Source organism: Tetranychus urticae, chromosome 3 (genome assembly GCF_039701765.1).
Source record: "Tetranychus urticae isolate SD_2017Ah chromosome 3, NJAU_TeUrti_SD_1.0, whole genome shotgun sequence".
In the NCBI taxonomy this organism is placed as follows: domain Eukaryota; kingdom Metazoa; phylum Arthropoda; class Arachnida; order Trombidiformes; family Tetranychidae; genus Tetranychus; species Tetranychus urticae.
The window spans coordinates 8601532-8621223 of NC_142960.1; the positions used below are offsets into that span (position 1 = coordinate 8601532).

At 35.0% G+C, this 19692-nt stretch overlaps 2 protein-coding genes across 5 annotated transcripts; both read right to left on the reverse strand.

Annotated features, from left to right (window-relative positions):
* Positions 1–789: 789 nt before the first annotated feature.
* On the reverse strand, positions 790–19667 carry LOC107370234 (uncharacterized). 4 transcript variants are annotated; one of them, XR_016200164.1, is made up of 3 exons: positions 2457–2663; positions 1322–2372; positions 790–1235 (listed from the first exon to the last, which is right to left on the reverse strand). XR_016200164.1 is itself a non-coding variant. In XM_089269662.1 (2 exons), the coding sequence occupies exons 1-2, from the start codon at positions 19534–19536 to the stop codon at positions 823–825; spliced, it is 489 nt and encodes a 162-aa protein (XP_089125788.1). In that variant the 5' UTR covers positions 19537–19652; the 3' UTR covers positions 790–822. The 4 variants fall into 4 exon arrangements, 3 of the variants coding, with proteins under 3 accessions (XP_089125788.1, XP_015793837.2, XP_015793706.1); XM_089269662.1 differs by lacking the exons at positions 1322–2372; positions 2457–2663 and adding an exon at positions 19461–19652; XM_015938351.3 differs by lacking the exon at positions 2457–2663 and having other exon boundaries at positions 1322–2022.
* LOC107370232 (uncharacterized) lies at positions 3314–4063 on the reverse strand. Its single transcript, XM_015938219.3, has 2 exons — positions 3953–4063; positions 3314–3843 (listed from the first exon to the last, which is right to left on the reverse strand). Exons 1-2 carry the CDS (start codon positions 4026–4028, stop codon positions 3476–3478), a joined length of 444 nt encoding a protein of 147 aa, XP_015793705.2. The 5' UTR covers positions 4029–4063; the 3' UTR covers positions 3314–3475.
* Positions 19668–19692: the final 25 nt, after the last annotated feature.

A 19692-nucleotide genomic window follows, 5' to 3' on the forward strand; every position in this document is an offset into this window, starting at 1 on the left:
GTTTTACTTAAAATGATTGGCTTTTCAAAATCAAAATTCTGATGAATCAAATTTCCATGTGCTTTTAATTGTCTGTAATAGTTCAAAATTAGCCCAATTGAGACTAATTAGCTCAAAAGTTGTAACCACCAGCTTAATTTTCATCGGTTTGTAGATTAACATGAAAATTCAATACAAAATATGAATTGAAAGCAGAATTGATAAACAACTAATAAAGATGAAAATCTCCAACCAAAGGTAAGGGTTAAGATTTCTAACGAGGGAAGTATCCCAAGTGGTACGCTCATTTTCGATTTTTTCTGGGTTTATATTGTAGAGGATCGAAAATTATTAGACACGTATTTTGGCTTTTATTTCGCTAGTGCGCGTTTCGTGATGTAGAGCCCTTTCAAGTCGCGACAGTCAAGTCAACGTAAAGTGTATGGAAGTAGCTGTAAAATTTATTTTGATAAGCAAGAAAACATTTTATTTATTAAAATGAATTTAGAGAGTCCCTTGTAAGATTTCTTGATTGCTATAAGTTGTAATAACTTAGACGCAGCATTTACTGATTTGCTGCTTCATTTGAAAATATTTTTGGTTTATCCATTGAATAAATCTAGACACTACTTGAATTATTACACTAATCACTTTATTTGAACGGTGAAAGATTTGTTTTTAGCTTTTTGCTTGAATATTCAAATTGAAATTTAGCTTTAGATTTAAGATCAATTCTACAATCAATATCAATGATCGGTATCATGAGCATGTAAACATGTTGGTTTTGAAGGAGTAACAGTGAAAAAAGCGAAAGAAAAAACACATTTAATTCCTCGAATTGATTCATGATTTGCTGCACTCGGTTGGTGAATTGTATGTATAAGTTTCAGTTCTGTCAAGAGAAGCAAGTTCAGTGATTACACGACTATCAACTTCAGTAATCAATTTTTCGTAAAGTGGATGTTGATTCTTTCCGAAACAAACCAAATCAATCTCCTTTGTTTCAGTTTTTGTAGCTGTTTCACCTTGTTTGCACACCAATTTAGGATACTTTGAGAAACAGATTTCATTTTCACGTCGAAACACCAAGGTTCGAAGATAAGGACTTCTCAGCGATCTGGTCTTCCTTATAAAAGAGGCAATTGGTAAAGGCACAACTTTAGTCTTCAATTGGGCTGTAGAGTCAAGACTTGATTGGATTCCAGAAGCATCAATGCTAGAGTACTCATTCACATATCGCTTGGTTTCCTTTAATCCTGACACAAAGAAGAATAGAAAATCAAGAGAAATCATTTAGCAATTAGATAACTGAAACATTATTAATTAATAAACAAAAACTTACCCAAGGGTTTTGGTTGAAGTTTGCTAGCGCAAGTTGAGACAACAAAAAGTAACAAAATATAAAAAGAAATGTTCATTTTTTGATTTTCTTCGATTGATCCAAGAAGACTGATGATTTAATGTCATTGCCATCAACTTTTTATACTCTTTGATATCCAACCTAATCAATCTGTTCATCTCGTTTAGTCAATATTTATTGAACAATTCACTGTAAATGAAGACCAACAACAAGCACGTTTTCATTACCATCTCTAAGGATCTTTGACTTGAAGCATAACTCATAATTCAAGAACGTGTTAAATCTGGTATCATATCACAGCAAAAGTTGGAAAAACTTTGTGATACCTTTCAGTTTTTGTAATAGTTTCACTCTGTTTGGTCAATTCATATTTGGTTGAATATTCCTAGAGAAACAAGATTCAATTACTCGATTGATGACCATCAACAGGATAGCTGATTGATGCGGTCTTTCTTATAAGAGGAAATGGGTGAACTCGTGTAATCTTTTCCATGTAATTACTTTATTCTATTAAATTTTTATTTGAATGGATAATATTTTTTGAAGTTATATTTACGATGATACAAATATATTCCGTTTGTCTTAGAAAGACAAACCGGGAACAAAAATTAAGAAAAGAACGCTTTTGGACTGTTTCCTCAATTGCTGCACTTGGTTGGTGAATCGTAAGTATAAGTTTCAGTCTTTTCAAGATCCATAACTTCAGTAATGATACGTTTTTCAACTTGACTAGCCAATAGCTGGGCGAATGGGTTTGCATACACATCTAAGCAAACCAAACCAACCGTCTTGGATTCAGTTTTTGAAGCATTTGCGCCTTGTTCGCACATCATTATAGGAAACTGAGAGAAACAGATTTCTCTTTCTCGTTTGATGAGTAAGGTTCTCAAATGAGGATTGCTAGTCGATCTGGTTTTCCTTAAAAGAGAGGAAATAGGCAAAGTCTCAACATTGGCAGAATTAACACTTGAACTGGATTGGATTCCAGAAGCACCAATGCCTGAATCTACATGTCGCTTGGTTTCCTTCGATCCTGACATAAATAAGAATAGACAACGGAGAGAAGTCATTTTAACAATTAGATAATTAAAACAATAATAAATACGCAAAAACTTACCCAAACGTTTTGGTTGAAGTTTACCAGCGTAAGTTGAGACAATAAAAAGCAACAAAATATAAAAAGAAATGTTCATTTTTGATTTTCTTCAATCGTATTGATCCAAATAAAGAAGACAGATAATTTAAGTTTCATTGCCATCAACATTTTATACTCTTTAAGATTCGAGTTAATCAATCTGATCATCTTGTTTAGTCAATATTTATTGAACAATTTACTGTTAATGAAGACCATCTTCACTGTGAATCTGCTCATTTTCATTGACATCTTTGAAGATCTTTGACTTTAAGCACAACTCTCAATACAAGAACGAGTTCCATCTGGTATCATATCACAGCAAAAGTTGTATTATTTCAGTGTTATCATAACTATCAATAATTAACCCATGATAAGATAATTCGCTGAATAGTAGCCAGAATAGTTTATTTTATTTTGCAACTCTCACCATTTGACGATTGTTAGTTCATTAACAGTTTAAGTCTTTTAAATGTGGATCGAATGTATTGTATTCAGAAAAAAAATTTACAATCAGTCATGATCGGAGGTCCACTTGTCATCAATAAAAAATGGTAGCTAGTTATTTAAAAAATGAATCTTTCAGATTCTTCATTCCATTATCGACAACAAAAATACTTTTCTTTTTACAAATCATATCAACTTTTATGACTTCAGTTTTTAAAGCCTTTTGCCCATCTTTGAGCAGCCAAAGAAGTCAAATTCATTTTCTTGATCAATGACCAAGGGTCGACGAATATTGAACGAACAATGATTCCAACAATATTGATATGAACTGTTCATTTTTTCTGATCCCATTATAATTGATCGGGTAAATAAATGGCAGAAACGGGGAAATCATGTAATCTTTAAGTTACTTTAATAGATCAAATTATGATTTGGATTACCATTTGATAAATTGTAAAGTTATATTTATGATAATACAAATATATTCCGTTTGTCTTAGAAAGATAAACCGGGGACAAAATAAAAGAAAAGGACGTTTAATTTATCGAATTGATTCCTTAATTGCTGCACTTGGTTGGTGAATTGTAAGTATAAGTTTCAGTCTTGTCACGACCCATAAATTCAGAAAGCATTCGTTTTTTAGCTTCTTCGACCAAAAGAATGGCAAGTGGATCTGAACTCTTATCCAGACAAACCAGATCAACCTGCTGGGATTCAGTTTGTGAAGCATTTTCGTTTTCAGCACACATCCTTACAGGAAACTTAGAGAAACAATTTTCCCTTTCTCGTTGGATGACTAAGGTTCTAAAACCAGGATCGGTAATCGATCTGGTTTTCCTTACATTAGCAGAGTCAACACTTGAACTGGATTGGATTCCAGAAGCACCAATGTTAGAATTTCCATGTCGCTTGGGTTCCTTCAATTCTGATATAAATAAGAATAGACAATGGAGAGAAGTCATTTTAACAATTAGATAATTAAACAATAATAATTCATATAATATTTTAATGATAATTAATAAACAAAAACTTACTCGGAAGTTTTGGTTGAAGTTTACCAGCATAAGTTGAGACAACAAAAAGCAACAAAATATAAAAAGAAATGTTCATTTTTGATTTTCTTCAATCGTATTGATCCAAATAAAGAAGACTGATAATTTAGTTTCATTGCCATCAACATTTTATACTCTTTAAGATTCGAGTTAATCAATCTGATCATCTTGTTCAGTCAATATTTATTGAACAATTTACTGTTAATGAAGACCATCTTCACTGTGACTCTGCCCATTTTCATTGGCATCTCTAAGCACATCTCTTTGACTTGAAGCACAACTCTTAATACAAGAACGAGTTTCATCTGGTCTCAACTCATATCAAAGTTGAAGGACCTTTGTGTTATTTCAGTATTATTAAAGATATCAGTATTTAACCCATGAGAAGATATTTCGCTGAATAGTAGCCTGAATGGCAAACAGTTGGCTAACTGGACCAAAACGATATATGAAGAAGAGAGTGGAACATAAAACCAAATTATACAGGGTGTATCAGTCAAATAGCCGGTTTTGAATCGCTAATAACTTTTTCGTCCTTTGCTCGAATTCGAAATTTTTTGCAAATCCATATTGTCAATGAGTCAAAGTTTTGTTTTTGGTAACTTTCAAAGAGGAGAAATGAGTCTACAGGGTGCAACACTGCCTCAAAGTCAAAAAAGTTTATTTTCAATGAAGGCTTCGTATATCGACTTCGAGTCATAGCTCGTGAGTGAAAGGACGCAGAATATTTTAGAAGATATCATCCGAATCATAAATTTTGACTAATTAACTATAAGGATTTGAAAAAAATTTTAAATTCGAGCAAAGGACGAAAAAGTTATTAGCGATTCAAAACCGGCTATTTGACTGATACACCCAGTATAACAAAAACACAAATGGATAACCAAAGTTCTTGCAAGCAAAGGTGAATGTATTTTCTCATCTTATCTATTCTTTCTGTTTATGTTATAATTTTAACTTATAAATTCGCATCTTGTTAGATTAATTTGTGTGAAGTATCTACTTACATACATCTTTACAATACAATATTTGCGCAAAAATTGTGGTTAAACGGAAAAGGCTCTAAAACAAATTTCATGACAAAATGATTTGCCTGTAGTGGCATTAAATAGGTTGAGCTTTCTAGGAATTCAGGATCATGAGAAAACCATGTTCTAACAGGGTTAAGGAAAAACAGAATCCGTATTATAAAGCAATGTAAAAGGGTAAAAATTACTTTGCGAAGTTGTATGTTGTTATGGTTTATCGTTAGGTGATTAAAAAGTGCAAAAGCTATGGCTTAAGAGAGTGGCGACCCGATACACTTTTCGGGACACAGAAACTGAACCTATTTGTGCGATTTAAAAATTTATCTGGTTGACGGTTTTGATAAAATTGCTTTGAAATTTCAACGTTCGATTTGCTTCATGTTCAGTTGTGTTGCAACCAGATTTTATTTTGGCTGGTTAGTTCATTAATAATTTAAGTCTTTTAAATGTGGATCAAATTTATTGTATTCAGGAAAAAATTTACAATCAGTCATGACCTGAGGTCTGTAGGGTAAAATTCTGATTACTGAATTTAATTCAATGCATCTCTCCTTTTGACTTTGAATCTCTGAATTCAATCTTTTTCTCATTCATTTTCATTCAAATTATAATTGTTTTTCATAAACTTAAATTGTTTTTCATTGCTCAAGCAATATTGATTCCCTCTGTCCATTAGCCATACTCAAAGATTAGTGCATCTCGAAAATTGTAATCCATCACAAGAAGTGCTTAACTGAACTAATCCATGCAAATCTGACCACAATTTTGGTTAGACCAAAACAAGAAATTTAAGGTTGAAAAATAAGCTCCAAAAAGAAAGAGTGTTAAAATTACCTTTCTTTTTTGACTCGCTTTTTAACTCATGGTTCACCTTAGTTAAGCCATAAAGCACTATTAAGGCTACCCTTATCTCTCTAGAGATATCTATGTCTCAAGACATGTAATGGTTAAAAGTACTGTAGCTTTAGCAATGCTAATTAGAGATAAGAAAAGTTTGTCACCAGTATTGTAACCTAACAGTCAGACATTTGAAGACAGAGAAATCTTTTTACTTTCTAATTATTCCCTCCAAAATTATCCTTTTGTTTCAACATTGGTATAAAACCAATTTTCCCTCTGTTTTAATTCACTTTCAATTTTTGTAAGTCACCCTTCTGTTCATTTCATTGTTATAATTAAAACCTTATTTCTCAAGAAATATTCAACCTTCTTTATGAAGCTCTTCTATTCAGTTAATTTTGATTTAATTTCAATAAAGTTATTTCAGTTAACTCTCAGTACTCTCATTGAATTGTGTTCCATCTCTCAAGAGATCTCTTCAACACTTTGTGCATGTACAAGCCAGCTAGGACATACAAGATCGGTCCTTGATACGAACTAAAAAACTTGTAGTGAAAGCAAGTATTGCAGCCTTCTAATCAGATAGCTACCGTAACCGACCTTTCACTTGGCGACCTCGGCAGGATCGCTTTTGTGTTTCCGTGCTGTTAAAGTTCTGTGTGTGTTCATTGTGTTTCCCACTTGACTCAATTTGACCTTTTTGACCTTCTCTTATCGGACTCGCCGTGCCTGTGTTTAAGTGCCTGATTCAGTTCTCGTGAACTATTCCAAATTCAATTCAAAGATTCTCCACAATCTCTTCAAATTCAAAGATTCATCGAAATCTCCTCATTCAAAGATTCTCCGTAATCTCTTTCCCAGTCAGTTACACTTAATCATTCCAATAAGGTAACCTTGTATCAAGTCTTTTAATTCAGATTATTCCTCAAAGAATATTTCTTCCGACACAATTCCTTTCATTCAATTCAAAAATTTCAAAGAATACTCTCAATCCTTCTCATCCTTTTCAATTTTAATTCAAACTCAAACTCAAGTTCTCTGAACTCTTTCAATCTTTAAACTTTGAACATTCTTCAAGAATCTCAATTCAACTCAACCTTCCAATTCAAACACAAACTTTCCATTCCGACTTCAATTTTAACTCAACTCCAGTTCCACTTCGAACTCTTTCTCAAAACTTTTCATCTTTACTCATCACTAAAGTGATATCATTGTGAACATTTACTTGCATTACTCATTCAACATAAATGGCAGCTACTCGACGAAAGAAATTCAATGTCCCTTCAGACACTCCGATTGTATTTGAAATGACTCCTGACAATGTTACCGAAACTTTAACTTCTTGGCATATTAGTACACCAATTGCTTGCCTGGCCAGAAAGCGATTGATTGAATGTATTAAAACACATCTAATATGGCTTGGAGATTCGCTCAGCGATGAAGACATCGAAAGTTTACCAACCGAAGAGGTAACAACATTTCAAGTTCCCGATTGGATGGCTTCATGTCGACGCAGTGGTTTTACCGAGGCAGAAATTCAGACCATCATAAGAACATTAGGTCGTAATCGCGAAGCAATGCTTCGAACAACTTTCAATGAAATTATTTCCATCCCTCTTCCCACTACCAACCAACGCAAACTTATTCAAATATTGAATGCGTTAGGTGCCAATATTGTTGACCCTCCTGAATCTCCGATTCCTCAACCTTCTCCATTATTTAGTAATGCTTCCCCTCCTCAAAATGAATCACAATTCAATTCTCAAATATTCCTTCATGCTTTATCTAACTTGAAACCAGATCCTCATGTTACTGAATTTAAGAAAGGTGAAGATGCTCTTGATTTTATCACTAATACTGAGCAACGACTCGCTCAAGAAAATGTTGACGATGCTACTCGTTTAAGATGTCTTGAAAAGTCTTTAGCCCATGAACTTTTAGCTGTTTCTAAAACTTTAGATCCTACCATCAGAACTTATAGGGAATATTTAACAACATTAATCAATGCAGTTAAAACCCCTGCAATGCAGTATTCTGCACAATTCCAGCTAAGACAACTTAAATATAACCTCGCCGATCATCCCAATACCTTCTTGTTAAAATTAAGAACTTCGCTTACTAAAGCTGTAGGTACATATTCAGAAGAAATCTTTAAACATGAACTCCTAAACCATCTTCCTTATTATATTCTTACCGAAGTCAATACTTTAGGCATCAATGATGACCTTCCTAAAATTACTAATTTACTCATTCGTAAACATTTCGAAGCCGAGCAATCCAAAACTTATAACAAAAATAAAACTAATTCCTCTCAACCCCCTCGAACTTCTAGTGTTAACCAATTGTTAACCAGAAAACCAGATAATAGAAATCAAAACAATAGATCTCAACCTTATCGTCCTCCTACTCAATCCAATTCCAATTCAACCTCACTTTTCTGTAATTACTGTAAACGTACAGGGCATACCCTTCAAAATTGTAGGACCCGACCTCAAAATCAAAACAATCAAGCTTCTTCTCGCCCAAATCCAAATATTAGAGCAATCACTGCACCCCCTAGTGCAACTTCCCCTCCGAACATAACTCCATCATCTTCTACAAATTTAGTTACAACTCTTCCTCCTGAACCTCGTACCGCTGCTATAAGAGACGCCGGTATTTCATTTACCCTCTCGTCAGTTCCAACTGTTCCACTTCTAACTCAGTTGGGCGACACTAACTTATGTCACATGCCTCAAGCAACTTTCCGACTTTGTAAACCTACTCGTGAACTCGTACGAGAAGGCAGAGTTTTGCTTGACACTGGTTCAACCTTATCAGCCATTGACGCTAAAGTTGCCGAAGAACTTGGTGTTCATATCATCCCTTATTCAAGATCGTTAAAGGGAATTGCTGCTAAACAGTATGTACCATCCCATGGATTTGCATATGCTGTTGTTAAACATCCGCAGATGGCTGAATCAAGAATTTTACGCATTCATATCGTAAATGAATTTGAACCCGTATGTCTCATTGGTAATGCATTCCTTCATCTTTACTATTTTACCCTCAAATCCGATGGAGAAAATTATACAACCACTTGCTCTGAAAATTTCAATTCAACCCCGCTTGATCCTACTTTCCTATTCCGCTTCTGTACTCCTGAAGAGACTCAACAAATATTCGAGAAAACTACTCTTCCTGCTAATAATACTGATGAAAATTACATTCTTGACACTCGTCCTAAACAACCTATTCAAATTCCTGTTCAAATCGAAAGTTCCTCCGCAGCATTAATGGCAAAATGCGATTTCCATACTCCTGAAGAGTATAAGGAAATTAAAATTCAACCTTTTAGAGAGAAAATAGCAGATAAAATCAATCCTGATTTACCAAAGCCCATGCAAGAACAATTAGTTGACCTAATTGATTCCTTTCAATCGAGTTTTTCACAATCAAAGAATGATTTAGGACTCGTCCCAGCTTCTGTTTGTCCTGTTCAAATTGATTTAGATAATCAAGAGATTCCCAATCAGAATCCATACAATTGTGCGATTCACAGAAGACTCGAGTTTAAAAAGATCATTGATGAAATGTTAGCCAACGATATTATTGAACATAGTACCGCTCCTGGTGGATCTCCATCATTATTGGTTCCGAAACCAGATGGAAGTTTTCGTATGGTAATTGATTACCGAAAACTTAATCGAATCACCAAGGTTCCTCGTTACCCCATGCCTCGTATTGACGACTGTTTGGAAGTCGTACGTGGTGGTAAATACTTCAACATTTTTGATTTAGCTCAAGGTTACCATCAAATCGAGCTACCGCCTGGAGAACGAGAAAAGACTGTCTTTGTAACCCCTGATGGTAAATACCATTACAAACGTATGCCTATGGGTCTAGCAAGCGCTCCTTTCATTTTCCAGCGCCTCATGAATAAAGTCCTTGAAGGACTGATTTATCAAAAATGTATTGGATATTTTGATGATGTTCCAGTTGTAGGAAAAGATTTTCCTGATTTAATGGCTAATACCGAACTCGTACTTAATCGACTCAAAGAATACAATCTCAAAGTAAAACTTGAGAAATGTCACTTTGGATTTGAAGAAATCCTTCTTCTTGGACATCTTGTCTCTGGACAAGGTATAAGACCTGATCCCAAGAAAGTCGAAGCTTTGAAAAACCTTCCATATCCTCGCAATGTCCGCGAATTGCAATCAATACTTGGTTGCTACAACTACTTCTCTCGATACATTCCAAACTTTTCAACATTAGCTGCTCCTCTCTATCGCCTCATTTCAAAAGAAAAAAGATTCCGTATCCTTCCTGAGGATAGACAAGTCCTCGATACCCTTAAAAATTCACTCATCTCTACTACAATTCTTGTTCATTTTGACCCTAAACTCCGTAGAAAAATCTCCGCTGATGCTTCAGATCATGCAGTTGGAGGTATCCTTCTTCAAGAAGATCCAAAATCCCCTTCATACAATTCACTTACGCCCATCGAAGAAGTCAAAGATTGGCTTCCTCTCTCATTTTACTCGCAAAAACTCCAAAAGTATCAAAAACATTACTCCGTCTCTGAAAAAGAGCTGTTAGCTATCTTCGTTGGAGTTAACAAATTTAATCATTTCCTCGAAGGAGATTTATTTCTCATCGAGACAGACCATCACGCTCTTTGCCAGTTAACAAAAGTAAACTTCAAAAATTCCCGATTGCAGCGCTGGTCAATTATGTTGTCAACATACAACTTTAAAGTAATTTATAAAAAAGGCTCAACTCATCCTCCTGATTGTTTCTCTCGTTACCAAAACTTCTGGTCTCATCGTAAAGTCATTGACCCTGAAGAAGAGTTTCTTGATCGCATTTATTTAGTTGACTACGTCACTGATCCCTCAGATAATCGCTATTACGATATTGGACTAAATGCACTTTGTTTCGATGAACTACATCACTCAAATGATTTAAATTGTATTCCAGCAATTTCATATTCAACCAGTTCTGAAACTTCACACATCAAGAAATCTTCCAATCCAACTCCCTCCGAATTCAGTTTATGGAAAGACAAAGTTCGTTCCACTCAATCTAACAATGCAGACATTCAAAAAATTATCACCCTCTATCACTCTAATGATCCAATTGCTGTTAAACGCTATGTTATTAGAGATGGTCTACTCTATCGGAAAGACATCAATACTCCCTTTGGTTCTCGTCTGGTAATCGACTCTCAACTCCTGAAAGATATCTTCTCCTATGAACATGAGAGCCCCTTAGGTGGACACTTTGGCCCTGAGAAAACATATCTTCAAATCTCACGAAGATTCTGGTGCCAATACTTATATGATATGGTCAAACAACTCTGTGACAACTGTATCATCTGTCAAATTGCAAAGCCTACAAATGTCATCTATGTAGATCCCTCAGTTAAACCCATTCCTAAAGAAATCTTTGAAAGATTTGAATTGGATGTTCAAGGCCCTATTGTGGTTAATCAAACTAAAAAGTACATAATTGTATTAGTAGACATACTTTCGAGATATGTTTTCGCAAAGCTTACTAACAACCAAACAGCTTCTACAGTTATAGCCTTATTAACATCCCTATTCCAAACTTATGGTTTTCCAAAAGTCATACAAACTGACCAAGGTACGAACTTCACTTCTGAAGCCGTACATCAGTTCCTCAAGGAAAATGGAGTGAAACATGAGAAATCAAACCCCTACCATCCTCAATCTCAAGGCATTGTCGAACGATGTAATCGTACGATTGCTGAAAGATTGAGATCGTATGTGATAGCTAATTCAACTAAGAATTTGAAAAATACGCTTGAAGCGTCTTTATTTGCAATTAACACATCAGTCCACAAAATTACTCGCTTTAGTCCCTACTTTTTAGTTTATGGTAGACATCCGAGAAAACCTTTAGACAATCTATTGGATTTCCCTGATGCTAATTACTTTAATGTAAATCAAGCTAGAAAGTTAGCCTTCGCCAGACTTCATTCTCAACAACTTTACCAAATTAATCGAACAAAAAGTTTACATCAGTCTTCTCCATATCGCTTAGGCGATTTTGTCTTTGTTAAGAATGAATCAGTAGATCCTAAATTAGCAAAGAAATTTCGTGAAAAGTTTCATGGCCCTTACTTAGTCTGTGGAATCCAAAAAGGATCAATTTTATTGTTAGAAACTGAAGATTTAGGTTTGTTTAGTGCAAACGTATCTAATACAAAACTTTATCGAGGTGAGCTCAATGATAGAATGATTAAATTGAAAAATCAATATTTCAGTCCTGAAACATATTTAGAATCAGAAAACTTCAACCTCTCTAATTTACCAGAATTAAGCCAAACAGATTTAACCAATGATTTAGATAGTTTAGATGATCACTTAAGTGATATTAATTCCTCAAACTCAAATGCAGACTTAGATTTAGATTTTAATTCAACTGATTCTCAAGAATCAACTTCAAATTCAGAACAATTAGAGCCCCCCTTAATCATCTCAAAAGATGATTTCAATTTGAACAAATTTCTCCAAATTCCCTTTGATTCCTCTGTTGCTCAAACGACTTCAAATTCAACTACAAATTCAGAAAATTTAGTTACAAAAATCATAGTTACAAAGATATATTTAAAACCAGAAAAAGCCAACCGAATTTATCTCAGAGTGAAAGTCAAACTAATACAATTAACCCAAGTTTAGATTCTCAATCAATCTCTCAAAAGATATTAGATTTAAACAATTTAGATTCCGAAAGCCAAAATTCAAATATTGATTCAAATTCAATAATTCAATTCAATTCAAATTCTCGACAAACTTCTGATAACTCTAATTATATTGAAAATCAATTTCCCATAAAAGCAAAGAAGCCCAAACCCAGAAAAAAATATGTAACAGCAGATAGAGAAATTTCCCACCAAAATCAAAATCTAATTAATCATTCAAATGATATTACTAAGAGACTAACCAGAGCCCAGATAAGAAACCTAAATTTAGGCGCCAACACTTATGTGTTATATTCATTTTATGCTTTATCATCGGTAGAGTTAACAAAGCCTGGTAATGATAAACTCTTACCCATATCAAACTTTGCTTTAACCGATTTTTCAGCCAATCAAAATTGTCCTCGCAATCAAGGGAAAGAAAAAATTTTCCCCCTTTGTACCAATGGTACCAAAGCTAAAACAATAGACTCCCTCAGCCTTTCACTTTACTGTTCGTCTTTCTTCAGACATCTTTTAATCCTTAGAAAAATTTTCAAGTTCTTCATTTCACTCTTTACCACTAATCCGACCACAAACTTACCTTCCATTTTCACTTTCAACTTTCAACTTCTACTTAATCTTTTACCTGTTCTGAACTTTAAGTTCTTACTGCAATTGTTATTGCTAATTCAGTTGACCTTTTCAGTTTCTGAAAACTGTTTCAAATTCTTCAAGAATTTCTTTTCTTTTGTGAAAATTTCAAACTCATCCTTCAAAGGATATCTAATTCACCAGTTCTCTAGAACTCAATTCAAGTTTTTCTTAAAACTTTATCATCATTTCAAACTTATTCTTTGTGAATATTTAACTTTGATTCCCATTCATCAGTTCTCAAGAACTATTTCATCAAACTCAGTTGTTCCTTCATATTCAGTTTCCGATTCCCTCAAGTTTATCATTCCTTTAACTATGAATCCCGCTAAGAAAACCATAATCGAAAAGATTCTTCCTTCTGGAAAAACAATTAGAGTTCCTACTCCTCCATCAAGACCTTCTCGAGACATTCGATCTCCTTCACCACCAACATTGAACAAGTTCCCTGATGAACATTTGGTTCGAGCTCGTTTCGCCGATGATCCAAACTCTGTAATTTATGTGCATCAACGATTAGCTCATCACTCAAGTGATACAAGTTCAAATTTGTCTGAACGCTTTGCCCGATCGACTAATCCAACTCCATCTAACAGTCGAGACAATTCGAGTGAATCGAAAATGCTTCCACCTCCACCTCCACGAAACAAAAAGTACAATCAAGACAATTATGACTTTAAGTCAAATGTTTTAAGTGACGAAAGTGCTGATGAAGAAGAACTTTTGGCTATCAGATTAAGCCGTGAACCTCGTCCACCCAGTTCAACTTATCCTGACACACTCGCTCATCAAACTTATCAGGAACCTCCAAATCAATGGAATCAAGAAAACTTCGCGAAGAAGTCAAATATGATGAAAATGCCGTCTACTTCTGGAGTCAAGATTAAGACTGATTCGACCAAGAAGTCAAGTCCTGAACCTCTCATTTCAAATAATTCTCAAATTGTTCAAATTGGTAACAGTAAGTCCTCAAACTTTAACCCTAGTATTTCGAATCAGTTACCTCGATTTCCCTTCCGTCCAACTCCTATGCCTCCTAAAATCAATACTTGCCGCAAAATGTGGCCTAATAAATATCTCAAACCCGCTGACTATCCTTTTGCTAAGAACGAATATCCAGCACCTCTTCCTACTGCTCCTTTACCCTATTTCTGTTCAGATGAACATTTTCTTGAAGTAAAAGAAATAGTTAAAAAGAAAGCTCAAGTTTTCTCAACAATTAAACAAGATTTTGATAAAATGATTAGGCAAAAGATATTTGATAACGTTTATAACAATCCTGAAATTAAAACAATGTCGCTTCCTCCAGTTCCTCATGGAGTTATTAAAGCAAACATAATTAACCCTGAATTCGATTCAATTGCTGAATCAATTAGATGTATATTGTGTGAACAATATGCTATTCAGCCTCTCGAATGTAGATCATGTAAATCTTGTTATTGTTTTGAATGCATTCACTGGTTAAGAAAACTTGTTTGGACTTTGAAACTTCTTCCCCTTGCTCACAATGATCAATTCCTCTGCATTCATCCACGATGCATTCAATATCACTCGCAAAGAGATGATTATCCTTTTATTCAATCCCTCTCAAATAAAAAGACCCTCGAAATTTATAATAAATCCACTTTCAAATGTCGAAGAATCTTGTGCACTGAAAGTTTTCCTCCTGAACTCTTTCTTAAACATGAGTTAGGCTGTAGATTAGGTTTGTTCAGTGAACAAATTGTTCTCGATAACCCAATTAAAGAAATAATTACTCCAACAGTTCGTGAAGAACTCAAAAAGGCTCCTAAGAGCATCAAAAATTTCCTCCCGCATCACTTTCATGCACAAAACTTCGACCTTCCTGAAAATCATCGATCCCACGACAATCAGTGGTATGAGAAAATGCAGCTTTGGGCTTGTTTATCTCACATGAAAGATGAGAATCCCAATGATCCTTACCTTCAGCCAATTGCAATCAGATCTATTGCTAATTTCAGTTTAGGTTTTTGGGATGCTACTAAGCAAATCAAAGATCCCACTCATCCTCTTTCCGAAGGTGAATACTTTGTCCAACATATTGTTGGATTAGATCCTATTAAAGGAACAAAAGTAGATCCTAAGGTTATTAAACCTCGACCCCACACTATCACTTGGTCCAATGTCCCCTTCTACCTTCTCACTGATTCGGAAGAATGGGTAAAAGTAGCTCGAGGATTTCCTCCTAAGTTTACTCCTAGTTATCAAAAAACCGTAGCTCCTGATACCGAAGATAGACTAACTCCGTTTATCAAAATTAACCCTCTGGAAAGACTATCTCCTGAACAAATTGAAAAACTTTTTGAATTGGCTAAGCATCATTTTCCTTCTATGCGTGGATTCCGTATGGAACATATATTTCCCTCCACCACAAGTCAAAAACATCTAACCAATCGAGCAAATAAACTCGCAGTAGCAACTCGAGAATTTCATTCCCTCACTACTATTCGTATGCCAACCCTTAGAGTCAAAACTGATAGATTGATTCAAGAAAATATCAAACTCCATCCTTCTCCTGAAACTACGTTTTGCGTTCATATGGCTTACTGTCGTATTGCTGGTGTATCTGTTGATGGTTATAGTGAAGCCATGCGACCACGTCCTGTATGGGTCGTTATTGTGGATGGATACCGCAATATTGTCTACGAATCTTTAATTCGACATGATCACGTTGATCATATGGATACCCAATTTCATGGGTTAACTCCTAAAGATATCAAAGGAGCAAAATCATTTGAATCAATCAGAGACCAACTTTTGGCATTCTTCCTCTCTGCTACCGCTATCATAGGCTCTGGCCTTATAAATTTAATGCATTCTCTCGATTTACACGAAGATGAAATTTATGCATTACAGCATAAATTCAGGGAGATTACTCAATTCTTTTCTCCTTACGCTGGTTCTCCTGCCGCTTTATCTTTAGTTGCATTCTTAATGCTTCCTGGTTTCACTATTAAAGCTGAACCACACTCTCCAGCAGTTGAAGCCATTACTGGAATGAACCTTTACATGGCTCATTGGCAAGAAATTGAAACAATGGCATCAAAATTCAGAGGCATTAACCATGAGAACATCACCCGTACTTGTGGAAATGCTAAAGTCTCACGACTTCTCCAAATTTATCGAAAACGAGTTGAAACCAACCAAGCTCGTTGGCCAGCAGATTGGTCATATGTCCTAAGACATGGTAAACCTGAATTCAAGGCCCCCTGCGTTCCTCCTTCATCTTCTCCAGCATCATCTCAATATTCCAATTATGGCTCTGACTGTAATGTTTCAGTTCGTTCAATTAGCTCTGCATCTTCAACTTCCTCTGACTCAGTTCAACTTCTAGAAGATTTTGGTCTTAACGGTACTGAACCTCCAGAATACATTCCACCTGCACCTTCAAATAGCCCTCGACCTGAACTAGATCTCCCTCTAATCGATCTAACCGATGATTCAGACTCGGACTCCAATCAACCAATCATTCCACTTATCCCTGTTCAGATTCCTCAAAGTCCGGCTTCCCCTCAACATTCCTCCTCATCACAATCAACTGATTCAATTCATTCCAATTGGTCTGATGACAATGTAGCTCAAGCTACTTCTAATTCTGACACTGATTCCAACTCAAGGAAAAGAAGACATGTCAGTGGTGAAGAGCAAAACCCTGATTTCCCGCCGCCGCTCATTGAATTCGATGCACCAGCATCTCCTTCCTCTTCAATTTATTCTTATATTGCTGATCTTCTCAGAACTCCATCTCCTCCAGCATCAAACCCAAGATCATCTCCGGTATCACTTTCAGGCTCAACTTCAACAACTTCAACAACTTCAGATTCAACTTCTTCTTCCTCCGTCTCAACAACTTCAACTTCTTCTTCACATTCTTCTTTTTCCTCCTCATCTTCTTCTTCATCTTCTTCCTCCTCTTCTTCCTCATCACCTTCTAATCCACCATCAGACAGATATAGCCGAGGAAAAATCATACCAATTCCTATTCCACCGAGCCCTCTACAAAGATTACCAAGAATTCAGTATCAATCGGATACATCAAATTATTCCAATCGGTCAACCCAATCAAGATCTTCAGGATCATCAAGTTCAAGGAATACAGTCATTCAAGCCAGAGAGATTGGACCATCACAAGTTCGCTCCCACATCTTTTATCCTACAAGACAAAGATCCTCATCCCGAGATTCAGCTTCAAGTAGAGCTGCATCAATCTAAATTCAATAAGGATCAAGGTCTTAAATTCAGGGAAGTGTAGGGTAAAATTCTGATTACTGAATTTAATTCAATGCATCTCTCCTTTTGACTTTGAATCTCTGAATTCAATCTTTTTCTCATTCATTTTCATTCAAATTATAATTGTTTTTCATAAACTTAAATTGTTTTTCATTGCTCAAGCAATATTGATTCCCTCTGTCCATTAGCCATACTCAAAGATTAGTGCATCTCGAAAATTGTAATCCATCACAAGAAGTGCTTAACTGAACTAATCCATGCAAATCTGACCACAATTTTGGTTAGACCAAAACAAGAAATTTAAGGTTGAAAAATAAGCTCCAAAAAGAAAGAGGGTTAAAATTACCTTTCTTTTTTGACTCGCTTTTTAACTCATGGTTCACCTTAGTTAAGCCATAAAGCACTATTAAGGCTACCCTTATCTCTCTAGAGATATCTATGTCTCAAGACATGTAATGGTTAAAAGTACTGTAGCTTTAGCAATGCTAATTAGAGATAAGAAAAGTTTGTCACCAGTATTGTAACCTAACAGTCAGACATTTGAAGACAGAGAAATCTTTTTACTTTCTAATTATTCCCTCCAAAATTATCCTTTTGTTTCAACATTGGTATAAAACCAATTTTCCCTCTGTTTTAATTCACTTTCAATTTTTGTAAGTCACCCTTCTGTTCATTTCATTGTTATAATTAAAACCTTATTTCTCAAGAAATATTCAACCTTCTTTATGAAGCTCTTCTATTCAGTTAATTTTGATTTAATTTCAATAAAGTTATTTCAGTTAACTCTCAGTATTCTCATTGAATTGTGTTCCATCTCTCAAGAGATCTCTTCAACACTTTGTGCATGTACAAGCCAGCTAGGACATACAAGATCGGTCCTTGATACGAACTAAAAAACTTGTAGTGAAAGCAAGTATTGCAGCCTTCTAATCAGATAGCTACCGTAACCGACCTTTCAGGTCCATTTGTCAATATTAATTAATAAAAAATTGTTAGCTAGTTGCATTATTTGTCTCATGTTCATCAATCCAAACCAAACCAATATACAATTTTGATATTCATCAAAAGCATTGGCTTCTTTCATGCTATTGTAATGTCATTTGATGTTGATAGCAAAATTGATGCGAGTAGTTCATTTTTGCTGATTTCACTATGTCATTATAATTAGTTGGATGAATAAATTGTAGAGAGGAATTGGGCGAAGTCTTGTGATCTTTTAATTACTTTATTTGATCAAACCGTTATTCGAATGCATTAATACTTTCATTCCTAAATTAAAAGCTAAATTTATGATGATAAAAATTCAGTCGAGTCACTGAATTTGTCGGTCTCTAAAGCTGTCCATCCGATACCAGCACCATCTCTTATAAATAAAAAAACCATAATTATGAATTGAATTGTGTTTTGATTAGTAATTGTTATTGGTGCCTTTCGATTGTCGCGCCTCATTTGGCCTCGTACAACTGATGGACAATTGCAGGGACTCGATTGTATATGCAGTTTGAATGGGCAGAACAACAAGAAGAACGAAACAGAACAAAAGGAAGGAAAAGAGCCGAAGGAATTTCCCTAACTGATGCTTTAATTGCTGCACTTGGTTGGTTGATGGTAAGTATAAGTTTCAGTCTTGTAAAGATCAATAACTTCAGTAACGATCCGTTTTTTAGATTCTTCAGCCAAAATTTGAACAAATGCATGTCGGTTCTTTTCTATACAAACCAATTCAATCTTCTTAGATTCAGTTTGCAAAGCACTTTCGCCTGGATTGCACATCTTTACAGGGTACTTAGAGAAACAGGTTTCACTTCTTCGTTGGATGACTAAGGTTCTAAAACTAGAATTGGTAATCGATCTGGTCTTCCTTATAAGATAGGGAATGGGCAAAGTCTCAACATTAGTAGAGTTAACACTTGAACTGGATTGGATTCCAGAAGCACCAATACTTGAATCTGCATAAATAAGAATAGACAATGAAGAGAAATTTCAAAAATTTGAGAATTGAAAAAATGACAATTAAATAAACAAAACTTACCCAAAGGTTTTGGTTGAAGTTTGCTAACGCAAGTCGAGACAACAAAAAGCAACAAAATATAAAAAGAAATATTCATTTTTGATTTTCTTCAATCGTATTGATCCAAATAAAGAAGACTGATGATTTAATGTCATTGCCATCAACATTTTATACTCTTTAAGGTTCCAGTTAATCAATCTGATCATCTTTTTTAGTCAATATTTATTGACCAATTCACTGTTAATGAAGACCA

What these genes read in the sequence shown, in the direction of transcription:
- LOC107370234 (XM_089269662.1), bottom strand. Translation starts at nt 19,536, where the DNA reads ATGAATATTTCTTTTTATATTTTGTTGCTTTTTGTTGTCTCGACTTGC. An exon ending in ACTTCAACCAAAACCTTTGG is followed by an intron (nt 1,236 to 19,460) that starts GTAAGTTTTGTT and finishes TCTTTGTGTCAG; the next exon opens with GATTAAAGGAAACCAAGCGA.
- LOC107370232 (XM_015938219.3), bottom strand. Translation starts at nt 4,028, where the DNA reads ATGAACATTTCTTTTTATATTTTGTTGCTTTTTGTTGTCTCAACTTAT. An exon ending in ACTTCAACCAAAACTTCCGA is followed by an intron (nt 3,844 to 3,952) that starts GTAAGTTTTTGT and finishes TATTTATATCAG; the next exon opens with AATTGAAGGAACCCAAGCGA.